This window comes from Rhinatrema bivittatum, chromosome 9 (genome assembly GCF_901001135.1).
Source record: "Rhinatrema bivittatum chromosome 9, aRhiBiv1.1, whole genome shotgun sequence".
In the NCBI taxonomy this organism is placed as follows: Eukaryota; Metazoa; Chordata; class Amphibia; order Gymnophiona; family Rhinatrematidae; genus Rhinatrema; species Rhinatrema bivittatum.
Window position 1 is genome coordinate 160,486,807 of NC_042623.1, and position 14,100 is coordinate 160,500,906.

At 49.7% G+C, this 14,100-nt stretch overlaps 1 protein-coding gene across 1 annotated transcript in view; it reads right to left on the reverse strand.

Moving 5' to 3' along the window:
• LOC115098908 (ephrin type-B receptor 1) overlaps positions 1-14,100 on the reverse strand; it is a 639,343-nt gene that overhangs the window by 167,582 nt on the left and 457,661 nt on the right. Inside the window, exon 4 of the mRNA XM_029616009.1 lies at positions 8,007-8,162. Within this exon, the coding sequence (XP_029471869.1) occupies positions 8,007-8,162 (156 nt within the window). The remainder of the gene's footprint in view (positions 1-8,006; positions 8,163-14,100) is intronic.

A 14,100-nucleotide genomic window follows, 5' to 3' on the forward strand; every position in this document is an offset into this window, starting at 1 on the left:
AGGAGCAGGAATGAGAGCCAACGAAGCATGGGATGCTGATGGGGGCTGAGCGGCAAGGAGAGAATATGGAGTACTGATGAGAAGGGAGAGCGTACTGGTGAGAGATGAAAGATAATGAGAATGAGGGGGTATGTAATACTGGTGGGGAGTTGAGGGGGGGGGGGAGGGGGCTCGGAGTGAGAGCCAGAGAGGGGGTATGGCATGCTGGTGAGAAGGCTGCGGGGAACAGGGGTATGAAAGCCAGGAAGGGAGCATGAGGTGTGGGAGGGGTTGTGGGGAGAGCTGTGGGGAGGAAGGGACCTTTATCATGGAGGCATGATAAGAGCAGGCAGTAATGAAGGGGATCTGAGAGCTGGGAAAACAGAGGGCTGAAGGGGGTGAGGGTGGCAGATGGTGTGAAGGTGCAGGGACAGGAGAAAGAGAGGTAGAGAGACGGGGAGAGAATCCATAAAGGAGAAAAGTATAAATTTCAAGGAAATAGGTGGAGAGGAAAGGGAGAAAAGGTAGGACCGAAAAGAGATCCAGGAAAAAGCCAAGAAGTAAACACAGGAAAGATAAAGGAGAAAAATATCTTGAGAAAACAAAGGTAGAAATAAATATTTTCACTTGTTATTGAATGGGGAGGAAAATGTTGAAAGGAATTTAGCTACATAACTAAGTCGTTAACTGGCAAGATAGCCCTGTCTGAAAATGTTCTCCTTCAGTCTGGCTGAAAAGAAGTGCAAACTTGCACAGTCCACGGAATTTTAATTGGATTAAAAGGGGGCCTTTCTCGAGTGCGTTTAAGTCATGCTTTGTACCCACCTGCAGGTGAATGTTAAAAGCCCGAAGTGAGCTGAAATTAGGGGATGCGCCAAGATGTTGGGCCGGCGCGTGCCGAGTGGATTTTAAAAGCCACCCATATAGGCGCGCACATGCCACTGCACACACGGATGAAAGGTTCCCAAAAAGGGGCGGGGAGTGGGCGTGGCCTGGGTGGGATGTGGGCATTCCGGGATTGTAACATAAAATCTGCGCGTAAAATACTTACGCGATCCAGCACGCGCCGGGGTCCCCAGCCGCGTAGCTTCTCTTCTGCTATGAATGATGTGTAAGTAGTAAAACAAACAAATCTAGGACGATCAGCGGGGTATTAAAGGTCGGGGTTAACAGGGGGGAAAGGAGGCTAATAAACTGGGGGAGGGGTGGCTTGGAAACGAGCAATGGCATCGGCGCGCGTGCCTTTCAAAATACCCCCACTTATGCTTAGAAGTGGCATTTGCGAGCATAGGCGCACATCCACTTAAAATTGCGCGCACACGTGCACGCGGTCAGGCTATTTTATAGCCCGCGCGCATATACGCACATATGTTGTAAAATGGCTGCATCCCTATGTGCGGGCCCACGAACATGCACACACATGCGCCCGCGTGCCGAGTTTAAAATTCACCTTATACCTTGCAGGCAATCTTTAAAAGGAAACTACACGTCCGCGGGTCCAAAATAACTTTACAGCACAAGCTACTGAAAATTGTTCCCTATCTGACTTGTTATAAAGGAAGTTATTATATCTTGGGGGGTGGTTGCGACAGCTCGCGTAAGAAATTTGGTAACGCTGCACATAAGTCGCACCAATTTTCAAAGTGAACTTAAAGCACGTGCGGTTCCTTTGAAAGTTCTTACACCCAAACTACCCACACACGGTTACACCCGCAAAAATGTGCGCAGGAAAGTTTCAAGGACTTTTGAAAAACCACAAGCTATGTGTGTAAGTTTCAAAGCCATCTCCACCCCCGCCAGGATAAACTCACGTGCACAAGTTTATAGGATAGGTAAAGCCAGGAGAATGCTGGGCCGCATAGAGAGAGGAATAACCAGCAGGAAAAAGGAGGTGACAATGCCCTTGTACAGGTCCTTGGTGAGGCTTCACCCGGAGGACTGTGTTCAGCTCTAGAGACCCTATCTCAAAAAGGACAGGGACAGGATGGAGGCGGTCCAAAGAGCGTCCAAAACGGTGAGGGGTCAGCATTGAAAGACTTATGAGGACAGGCTGAAGGATCTGAATATGTACTAGGGATGTGAATCGTGTTCCATATCGTCTTAACGATAGAAATCGTCTGGCAGGAGAAGAAAATCGTGTTAGGCACGATTTTTTAGTTAAAAAATCGTTAAAAATCGTTTTTTCCGATTAGTGCGCACTAACGGGAGTTAGTGCCCACTAACAGAAAATGATACAATTTGACACTTTTCAGGTCAGTTAAGGTCAGTTTAGGAATGAATATGTATTCCTATTGGCTGCCCTCTTATTTATTCATGTTACCAAGGTTCCCACTGACAATATATGGGGGATGGGAAATGGAAACAGTTGGTAGCTTGACAAAAAAAGTAATGTGATCAGTCAATGTGACTAGAACTTGTGCCCTAACCCTGATACCAGGGGTGTTGTGATCTTCCTGCACACAGTGCCCTATCTTTATTAATACCAGGAGTGTTGTGATCTTCCTGCACACAGTGCCCTATCCCTAATACCAGGGGTGTTGTGATCTTCCTGCACACAGTGCCCTATTCCTGATACCGGGGGTGTTGTGATCTTCTTGCACACATCCCGGTATCAGGGAAGATCACAACACTCCTGGTATCAGGAATAGGGCACTGTGTGCAGGAAGATCACAACACCCCTGGTATTAGGGATAGGGCACTGTGTGCAGGAAGATCACAACACTCCTGGTATTAATAGGGATAGGGCACTGCATGTAGGAAGATCACAACACCCCTGGTATCAGGGATAGGGCACTGTGTGCAGGAAGATCACAATACCCCGGAGGAGTGAGGGTCAGGCAGCTCCCCCCTGTCTGTGAAGCCAGCCTCTCACTAGTAATGCAGGGAGGGAGCTGTCTCAGCCTTCACCATCCTACCCCCCCCCCCTCACCCACACACCATTCACTGGCTGGGACATGGGGGAGGGGAGGAGTGAGGGTCAGGCAGCTCCCCCCTGTCTGTGAAGCCAGCCTCTCATTAGTAATGCAGGGAGGGAGCTGTCTCAGCCTTCACAATCCTACCCCCCCCCCTCACCCACACACCATTCACTGGCTGGGACATGGGGGGAAGTCAGGAGTGAGGGTCAGGCAGCTCCCCCCTGTCTGTGAAGCCAGCCTCTCACTAGTAATGCAGGGAGGGAGCTGTCTCAGACTTCACCATCCTCTCCCCCCCTCACCCACACACCATTCACTGGCTGGGACATGGGGGAAGTCAGGAGTGAGGGTCAGGCAGCTCCCCTCCCTGTCTGTGAAGCCAGCCTCTCACTAGTAATGCAGGGAGGGAGCTGTCTCAGACTTCACCATCCTCCCCCCCCCCCCCTCACCCACACACCATTCACTGGCTGGGACATGGGGGAAGTCAGGAGTGAGGGTCAGGCAGCTCCCCCCTGTCTGTGAAGCCAGCCTCTCACTAGTAATGCAGGGAGGGAGCTGTCTCAGACTTCACCATCCTCCCCCCCCTCACCCACACACCATTCACTGGCTGGGACATGGGGGAAGTCAGGAGTGAGGGTCAGGCAGCTCCCCCCTGTCTGTGAAGCCAGCCTCTCACTAGTAATGCAGGGAGGGAGCTGTCTCAGACTTCACCATCCTCCCCCCCCCCCTCACCCACACACCATTCACTGGCTGGGACATGGGAGGTCAGGAGTGAGGGTCAGGCAGCTCCCCCCTGTCTGTGAAGCCAGCCTCTCACTAGTAATGCAGGGAGGGAGCTGTCTCAGACTTCACCATCCTCCCCCCCCCCCCTCACCCACACACCATTCACTGGCTGGGACATGGGAGGTCAGGAGTGAGGGTCAGGCAGCTCCCCCCTGTCTGTGAAGCCAGCCTCTCACTAGTAATGCAGGGAGGGAGCTGTCTCAGACTTCACCATCCTCCCCCCCCCCCCCCCCCACACCATTCACTGGCTGGGACATGGGGGAAGTCAGGAGTGAGGGTCAGGCAGCTCCCCCCTGTCTGTGAAGCCAGCCTCTCACTAGTAAAGCAGGGAGGGAGCTGTCTCAGACTTCACCATCCTCCCCCCCCCCCCCCCTCATCCACACACCATTCACTGGCTGGGACATGGGGGAAGTCAGGAGTGAGGGTCAGGCAGCTCCCCCCTGTCTGTGAAGCCAGCCTCTCATTAGTAATGCAGGGAGGGAGCTGTCTCAGCCTTCACTATCCTACCCCCCCCCCCTCACCCACACACCATTCACTGGCTGGGACATGGGGGAAGTCAGGAGTGAGGGTCAGGCAGCTCCCCCCTGTCTGTGAAGCCAGCCTCTCACTAGTAATGCAGGCGGGATAGGGCACTGCATGCAGGAAGATCACAACACCCCTGGTGTCAGAGTTAGGGCACTGTGTGCAGGAAGATCACAACACCCCTGGTATCAGGGATAGGGCACTGAGTGCAGGAAGATCACAACACCCCTGGTATCAGGAATAGGGCACAAGTTCTAGTCATATTGACTGATCACATTACTTTTTTTGTCAACTACCAACAGTTTCCATTTCCCATCCCCCCAACCATCACCTCAGTTGGAACCTTGGTAACATCAATAGATAAGAGGGCAGCCAGCCAATAGGAATACATATTCATTCCTAACTGACCTTTACTGACCTGGAAAGTGTCAATAATTTGTATCATTTTCTGTTAGTGTTCCTGAGTTTCCATTTCCATTTCCCATCCCCCCAACCATCACCTCAGTGGGAACCTTGGTAACATCAATAGATAAGAGGGCAGCCAGCCAATAGGAATACATATTCATTCCTAACTGACCTTTACTGACCTGGAAAGTGTCAATTTGTATCATTTTCTGTTAGTGCGCACTAACTCCCGTTAGTGCGCACTAACACGATTTAACGATTTTTAACAATAAATCGTTAGAATTTCTATTGTATCGTGTTCTATAACGATTTAAGACGATATTAAAATTATCGGACGATAATTTTAATCGTTAAAAAACGATTCACATCCCTAATATGTACACCCTTGTACAGGTCCTTGGTGAGGCCTCACCTGGATTACTGCATTCAGTACTGGTGCCCGCATCTCAAAAAGGATAGAGACAGGATGGAGGCGGTCCAGAAAAGGGAGTCCAAAATGGTATGGGGACTGTGTCAAAAGACTTATGAGGAGAGGCTGAAGGATCTGCATATGTGTACCCTGGAAGAGAGGAGCTGCAGGGGAGACATGATGCAGACCTTCAGATACCCGAAAGCTTCTAATGATGCATGAACTTCAAACCTTTTCTGTTGGAAAGAAATCAGTAGAACTAGGAGTCATGAAATGAAACTCCAGGGGGGGGGGGGGAATGACTCAGAACCAACACCAAAAATATTTCTTTCATGGAGAGGGTGGTGGATGCCTGGAATGCCTTTCCGGAGGAGGTGGTGAAAACAAAAACAGTCAAAGAATTCAAAGGGGCATGGGATAAACACTTTAGATCCGAAAAGGTTGCATGGGGGTAACTTGTTGGTGCGGTGGTCACTACCCTAAACCAATAATTCCTTAATACTTTTGATGCAACTGCAACACTGCTCTCCACTTCAACGGCAGGGGGGAAAGGGGGAGTTGGATTCAGAGAATAACGAACTAGGGCCCTGACTTTTACAGTCTGGGGAACTGATAGTAATTGTCAGCAGCAATTACCACCCTTAACAGAAGGCAAGGGATTTCTCTCTTTATCCAATAAGACGATGCTTTTGATGCAACTACAACCTCATTCTTTGCTTTGACAGCAGTGAGGGTGGGGGGGGGGGGGGGAGTGGAAGAGGAGTTGGATTAAGATGACTCTACAATCTGGGGTACTGATGGGCAGACAGAAGTGAAAAAGCACAGGACTGCTTCTAAGGCCAAGTTCATAAGCAAAACACGTCAGCACTGTCTGAATTTTCAAGAAGGCTCATCACCCAGTAACAATGTTGTAGCATTAAACTTTTATGGGAATAACTGCAAAGAGCGGCAGTTGCTACCCTTAAGAGAAACATGGGGGTGACTTGCACGGTGCTGCAGACAATACCAAAAGAAGCTTGCTGGGCAGACTGGATGGACCATTTCTTTGGTCCTTTTCTGCATCATTACTAAGTTACTATGCACATTGGAGAGATCCCAGTAAATCTGCCTGTATATATCTGGTGGGCGTTTCCCCAGGTAATGAATGCACTGTTTTACCGGTGGAAGTGCCTTGGAAATTAATATCCACCCCGTCCAATTTTTTAAAATGCTTTTAAAATGAAATTAGTGATCCTGGAAAGATGGCATTGCTTTACTCATTTTATCTCTATTTCTTTCATTGAAAGGCCTAATTCGCTAAGGCTTTTTCCCTACTCTGTATCTTTGGGGGGAAAAAAAGAAACTTAGTGAACCAAGTCCTTTGTATAAACAACTGGCTCCAGTGGCATGGGGAAGAGTGGAAGGGAGCTTATGATGAAAACTGCTATTTATTTTTGGTCACTGAGTTGGCAACCCTTATCCTACTCTGCCCTGAAGGAACCGGGTCTGGCGCTTCCATTGGGCAATCTAAGCAGTCACCCAGGGCAGCAAAGGTTTGAAGGCAGCAAAATCCAGCCAGGGCGAGGCCTACGGGGGGGGGGGGGGCTATGCCAGAGCCAATACTGCTGAAGCCAGTGCCGCTGGCAGGAGGGAGCGCTGTGCTGGAGCTGCCTCCAACAAGGAAATTGGGAGAGGCGGTTCAGGACTGAAGTTTCACCTAAGGGTCAAAATACTCTTGCACCAGCCCTGGAGGGCACCCAACAAGGGCTGAGAAGCTGCAGGCCAATTTAATCCTATACGGACGTAGATTGCCAACACATTGTCAATTCATGTCGATTACGGTAGTAGCTTTTCAAATGGTTTTTATTGCGTTATCTGTTGTCAAATTTGCCAAGGCCAACGACTCATTTTCACACAGCAGCAGTCCTCGGATGGTAATGACTTTTGGCCTCCACCAATAATAGATCTGAGCTCAGTTAGAGGTTAAAAATAAATCCCCGTATCAAAATACAATGCCAGTAAGTTGGGAAATTGCCTTATTACCATTTTTTTTGACTGCCAGCCCAACCTCACTTTGCCAGCTCTCCTCACTTTTCTCCATCTCATACTCCTATCTTCCCCATTCCAGTCTCGTTTTCACCGTATCTAACATGCAGTGGTGGGACTAAGCAGCACTTTGTTTCCGGTTCGGGAGCTTTGTAAGAACTTAAATTGATGCCTGTACATAAAACCTGTGTCTGTATTATCTTGGATAAAAAAAAAAGTTGGCAGCTTGTGCTTCTCCTGCTCACCTCCATCACTGAGTGTGGGCAGAGCCAGATCCTCTGCAGGATCTGGGAGTGATCATGTTTAATGTCCAAACAGGTCAATAAGGCAAAGGAAAAAGCCAGAAGGTTGCATAGGGAGAGGAATAACCAACAGGAATGGGGAGATGGTACTGTCTCTGTATAAGTCTCTGGTGAGACCCCATTTGAAGTGCTGCATGCAATACTGGAGGCCTCACCTTCGAAAGGGGGAAAAAAAAAAACCGGATAGATTCGGCACAGAAGGCGGCTACTACGATAACCAGCGGTCTTCATGATAAAGCATGGGCGGAAAGACTTAAAAATACGCTTACCCCGGGGGAAAGGAGAGATCTGATAGAGACATTTAGATGTCACCAAGGAATAAGCACACAGCGGGCAGGCCTCTTTCAACAGAAAGGAGGCACCGGAACGAGGGGTCATGGGATGAGAAGAAAGGAGGGGTCGACTGAGGAGTAAGATAAGGAAATATCTCTTTCCATGCCTCTCTGTGGAGACAAGGACTGTACTGGAATTCAAGAGCGCTTGGGATAAGCACAGAGGATCTCTAAGGGAGAGGAAGGCAGTATAAAGCTGAGCAGGAGATGTGGCTGGGCAGGCTGGATGGGCCATATGGCCTTTGCCTGCTGTCATGTCCTATGTTTACTTAAACTGCTGCAGCACCCTTACTGCCTGTATTCTGTTAGGTATTTCTGGGTTAGTAGTATTACTTACTTGTACACGCCACTTCCGGAGGATCAAAGTCAGCACGGTAGTAACCATTGCGACAGATGCAGAGAGGTGAGGCCTCTGCTGTAGACCGGCTGTTGGGGGGACACTGGGTGCAGACCCCTATGCCTTGGTTTGCCTTGAACATTCCCACTGGGCAAGCTGCAAGAAAAAATGAAAAGAGAGAAGGCAAAATAGTGAATTAATTCACAAGTCAGGAGCTGATCTGTGTCGTCACCTGCGTATCAGCTATGTTTTAACTCTGTTTAATGTGTCCCACAGATTCCAACTCTGTTGGCCACATCACATCCTTAATACATTTACTCCGAGCCCTACTGTTTTCATAAATCCTCTGTATTCAAATCAAATTTGGTTTGCCATTCATTATTTTCATATTACAATAATTGTACCTCAGATCGCTGCATTAGTGGGATCGGGTAATAAGGTAGCAATAGAGAGAGAAAGACATTTCTTGCCTCTGAGGTATGCAGACAGGCTAACCACACTAGTTTCTGCCACAAGGAACTTGCTCTAAGAGCGTGCATAAAGCCGATTTTCAAATTCTGAGCTGTGAGCCGTCAAAGTGTGACAGTGGGAACGTGCGCTCAGTCTCTCGGGTTCAGATGTACTGGTTCCTCAGCAAACACCTGCCAGCTAGGAGGCAGGCCCCCACTGTCAATGGCACAGCAAATACTGACATATCAAAGGACGACTTTTTTTTTTTCTAGGAAAGACATGCCAAACGACAAAATCTCCTTTTGCCCAAGTAGACTCAGCATCACGAAGGCATTCATCGCCGCCTGTGAACAATGTTGCGATGCTTTTCTGTCCATTTCTTCTGCAGTGAGTGGGAGATGGACCACTGCTTTTCACCTGGCACTGCAGCAGACAGGCTAGCTTCAGTAATTTCAGTGCAGAAAGCAAAATCAGAATATGAAGCCAGGAAGGAGGGGGGGGGGGGGGGGAGTGCAGGCGGTGGTTTTCCGTGGGTCAGCTGTCAGCATTTTCAATTTCGATACTGTCAGGATAGGAGTGACTCGGCATCACTCCTGCCCTTGGGGGGTGTCTCCTGAAGGTAAAGGGGGGGAGGCACAGAGAGGAAGGGAAGCCAGTGGGCGCATGGAGCCAAGGGCCTTCTTTTGATCTATTCAGGTAGGGAGTGGCTTATATCCAGGTGATAAATAAATAAATAAATAAATTTTATCCAGAGAGGAGAATTTATGTTGAGGGGTTCTGCTGGAAAGGAAAGGGTATGTACCTTGAAGGGGGGGGGGGGGGCCTAGGAGGAGTGGGTATGTATGTACTTATTTATTTTTATTTATTTAAAATCTTTTCTATACCGTCGTTAAGCTAAACCATCACAACGGTTCACTATAAGGCACATAACTTCATGTTGCTTAAATGTGTTAAATTATATCAACTAAAGAGGTGCCATCAAATACTGTAACATAGTTTCATTGGTGGGTGTGATAAGTCATGTCTACTTCTATCTATATCAGCTATAAGATAAAGAAATGGAGGCAATGTTCTCAGGGCAACCTACCTCTTTAGAGGTTTGTGGCGTGGGGGTGCCACTTTTCCAGTCATGAAAACATGCATTAATTTGCTAAAGACTTAATGCCCTGTAGTAACTCCAGTGTTGAGTATAGGGTACTAATGGGCTTTAGAAATGTGCCTCAGAGTGTGTTTTTATTTCATGCCTGTAGGTAATGATGGATACAATGGCCTAGTCTCCATTTGGACTCCGGATAAAGATCAGTTTGCCCTAGTTTTTTGCCCCAATTTCTAAGCTAGCTGTGGTCTGGTCCAGATCAAAAACAACATTTTTCTGGGCCGGCCCAAATTTGCCTGCCGCTCTCTCTCCTGCTCGTTTTTCAACTCCTCCCCAAGAGGGACAGAGCATGCAGGCCTGTTTCTTGTGATAACGGCAGCCTTCCCACTTAACCTATTGCATCTGGCAGCAATCCTACGGCATTTAAATGTCACGTACGCATCCCAGCTCAGAGCCAGGGCTGCCCTGGATCTGAGAGTCAGAGAAAGAATGAGAATCCCAGCTCACCCAACTCTGGCAAAAAAAAAAGTAAAATACCACAGTTTGCTTGGAAACGTAACACAGAAACGGATAAATACTGTAAGGCCCATCCAGGCGGCCCATTTATCCTTTCCCGTGCCGTGCCACGGAGGCCAATCTGCTTCCAGTTTTATCTTCGCTCCCTCGTACCTAAAGATCCTCTGTTTATCCCATGGATTCTAACGTAGCTGTCGCTCCCAGCTCCTCCCTGGGAGATTATTCCATTCATCCACCCCCTTTCTACACCATGCGCAAGGCAGAAGCCTCTTCTCTTTTACGCACAATGCAAAATTTGGGGGGGGGGGGGGGTTCATTACTGCTTGTTCGTGGCATGCCTTGCATTCCCAATGCTAATCATAGGGAAAAGGAGCGGGAACTCTGCATATATTTTACAGCTGAAGGGATGACCATGAGGGGACAGTGGGACTCAAACGGTCTTTGCCTCAAGCCAAGGCCCACTCGGATCAAACATCAGGGTCTGAAAATCTTGCAACCAAATCTGCCATTTTGCCAGATGCAGCCCGGGTGCACCTTTCCCGTCCCAGTCCCCCAGCTTCACCGACGCGCCACCTTGTAAAGACAGCGATTGAGTCTGCCCCTGCTGAACACACTGATTGAGATAACAGACAGGGCCTCTCCTCCTCCCCAGCTCTGCTGCATCAGGATACCAGGCTCCTTCAGGCAGCAGGGAAGAGGAAATTAATAGGAGCAGGAGGAATAACCACTTTTATGCAATTTCCTTCCCAGATAGTGGACCGTGTAATCTGTATTGAAGCCCTTTAACCTGTCATTCACAGCTCACCAAGGCCTCTTTTCGGCTCTCCAGATATTGAAGAAACGATGGAGGAGAAAAAAAAAGAGTAGATTTTATTATTCAGCGGGGGGGGGGGGGGGGTTTCACCCAGGGCGCCGAACTAAATGGTTTTTTTTTACACAACAACAAGGTGACTGAAAGCATAGCTAACAGATGCTTTTCAAGTAGCTCACAGTTCAGAGAGGAGAAGTGCAAACCACTTTGGCATCTCAGAACTATCTGCTTCCTCAGGCCTCCTGCTTTCCTCATTTCTTTTGGTTTTTCTTTCTCCTGCTTTCCTCTCCCCTTCCTTTTCCTTACCTCATACTTACACTTTGTTGCTTTACAACAGTTGGATGACAAGAACCACTTTGCCCACCCCAAGTCTGCCCAGTTCTCCCTGTCTAATGCTGTGCCAGGAGGACGGCAGGGCAAACAGGGCAGTTGACCCGAGGGTAACGCCAGAAAGGGCGTCACAGTCACCCCTTTCGGCAGACGGGGGCTGACCTGATGCTCAGCAGGCTGTGTCCCAGAGGCAGGCCCAGAAAAACGGACAGCATCATCAGCAGAGCGCAGGAGCCAAAGGCATGCAAAAGTGTGCTGCAGAAAAGGCATGCAAGTGCTGGAGCCTGCAACCACTGCCACCGAAGGAGGGAGCAGAGGTGCAGCCTGAGCTGGAGCCTGCAACCATTGCCACCGAAGGAGGGAGCAGAGGTGCAGCCTGAGCTGGAGCCTGCAACCACTGCCACCGAAGGAGGGAGCAGAGGTGCAGCCTGAGCTGGAGCCTGCAACCACTGCCAGCAAAGGAGGGAGCAGAGGTGCAGCCTGAGCTGGAGCCTGCAACCACTGCCACCGAAGGAGGGAGCAGAGGTGCAGCCTGAGCTGGAGCCTGCAACCACTGCCAGCAAAGGAGGGAGCAGAGGTGCAGCCTGAGCTGGAGCCTGCAACCACTGCCAGCAAAGGAGGGAGCAGAGGTGCAGCCTGAGCTGGAGCCTGCAACCACTGCCACCGAAGGAGGGAGCAGAGGTGCAGCCTGAGCTGGAGCCTGCAACCACTGCCACCGAAGGAGGGAGCAGAGGTGCAGCCTGAGCTGGAGCCTGCAACCACTGCCACCGAAGGAGGGAGCAGAGGTGCAGCCTGAGCTGGAGCCTGCAACCACTGCCAGCAAAGGAGGGAGCAGAGGTGCAGCCTGAGCTGGAGCCTGCAACCACTGCCAGCAAAGGAGGGAGCAGAGGTGCAGCCTGAGCTGGAGCCTGCAACCACTGCCAGCAAAGGAGGGAGCAGAGGTGCAGCCTGAGCTGGAGCCTGCAACCGCTGCCACCGAAGGAGGAAGCAGAGGTGCAGCCTGAGCTGGAGCCTGCAACCACTGCCACCGAAGGAGGAAGCAGAGGTGCAGCCTGAGCTGGAGCCTTTTCCTGCAGGAGAGGAGGGAGATGGTGCTGCCGGGGCAGGATGGGAGGAAGAAAAGGATAATTGGGGGGAGGAAGGAAGAAGGGGGAGGTGGATGCTGCTGGGTGGTAGGAGAGAGAGCGAGATGGGAAATGGATGCTACTGAGAAAGGAGGAGAAACAGAAGAAGAGGGTGAGCATGTTAGAGAGGGGATGGATGCTGCTAGGCAGCAGTTGGGTTGGGGACAGAGAGGACGGATGCAGTTGGGTGGGAGGAAGGAAAGGGGGAGATGCTGCAGTGGGGGGGAGAGGGGATGGATGCTGCTAGGAAGGGGGGAAAGGGTGGAGGTGGATGCTGCGGGGTTGGGGGGGGAAGAATAGCAATGGATGATGCTAGGCAGGAAGGGGAGCAAGAAAGGGGGATAGATGCGGATGGACAGGGGAGAGAGAGGAGAGATAGATGCTGCGGAAGGGGGAAGAGAGTGAGAATGGAGGGCTCAGGATGGAGGCTGCTTTGGGTAAAGAATCTGCAGTCTACTGGGGGACAGAGGGACCATGAGAGGAGAGAATGCTGGGCAGAAAGGAAAGAGAGAGAGAAGGAGATACTGAGAGACGTCATCATGAATATCTGCTCCAGATACAGAAAAAGCTGGTCCCAGATGTGTTACTGCAGGCTCTCACAACTTCTACTCTTCTTTTATCTAACGTAACTTATCTCTTCCCTTATTCCACCATCTCAAAGAAAATAACTCCCATTTCACCAATTCTGACATTTCTTTAAGTATTATAATCTCCAATGGCTCTTTTTCCTACCAATGAGTGGTTTACTATGAGGCTTGTCTTATAGCAGAACTGGATGACGTAATAAGGCTGCCATCTTTGTCCACTCAGGCTGCCCTCCGACCCTCAGCAATAAACATCAGCAAACAAGCTGTAGGCGATCCTGTTTTACTGAGTGCAAGGATCTGATGAAGGAGGCATAGCTCTCAAAAAGTAGCCAATAGAGCAGGGTTACCTATAATTCATTTCCTGACCTTTATTTTTAGTAGAACACAACTGCTGAAACTGATACAGTGCACAAAGGTTTTTTGGTAGATAAGACAAATTGTAACCAATACTAGCGAAAAGTGCCCGGTATTGCTCAAATAGTCTGCATATATACGTTTGCATGTATACAAATGTATCTCATGCATATTCATTGTGGATATCCTGAAAACCCGACTGGCTGTGGGGTCTCCAGGACAGGGTTGGCAAGCCCTGCTATAAGTATCTTGACATTATATTAGACCTCTCCTGTTGCCAGCTCCATCCCGCGGCTGCTGAAGACGCCACGGATCCCATCCCATGGCGGGGAAAGGAGACGGCTGCCACGGGACACCATTCCACAGCTGCCAAAGAAGGAGAGGGCTGCAGTATCATCCGCAAAAAAAAGACAAACTTTACCTTCTAATCCCTCCGTCATACTGCTCACAAAGATATTGAACCGTACCGGTCCCAGCACCAGTCCTTGAGGTGCTCCTGCTTAGCACTCTTTTCTCTTCAGAGGAGGTTCCACTCGCCCCTCCTCGCTGACGTCTGGCAGTCAGCCAGTCAGCCAGTTTGTAATCCATCCCACCTCCTTGAGACCCACTTCCAGGCTTCTCATTTTATTCCATGCAGACTCTGCCTCCACATTTTCTACACTGCATTATATATATAATATACACACACTACATTAGAGGAAGATCATGAGTAGGATCCCCTTATGCTGAATGTCCTCTAACAAGCAATATTCTCCTATTAGTTTGTTCGGCCTTAGTTTTGCTGTCTTTCACTAGTTCATTTCCCCAGTTTTTCTTTTACTCTACC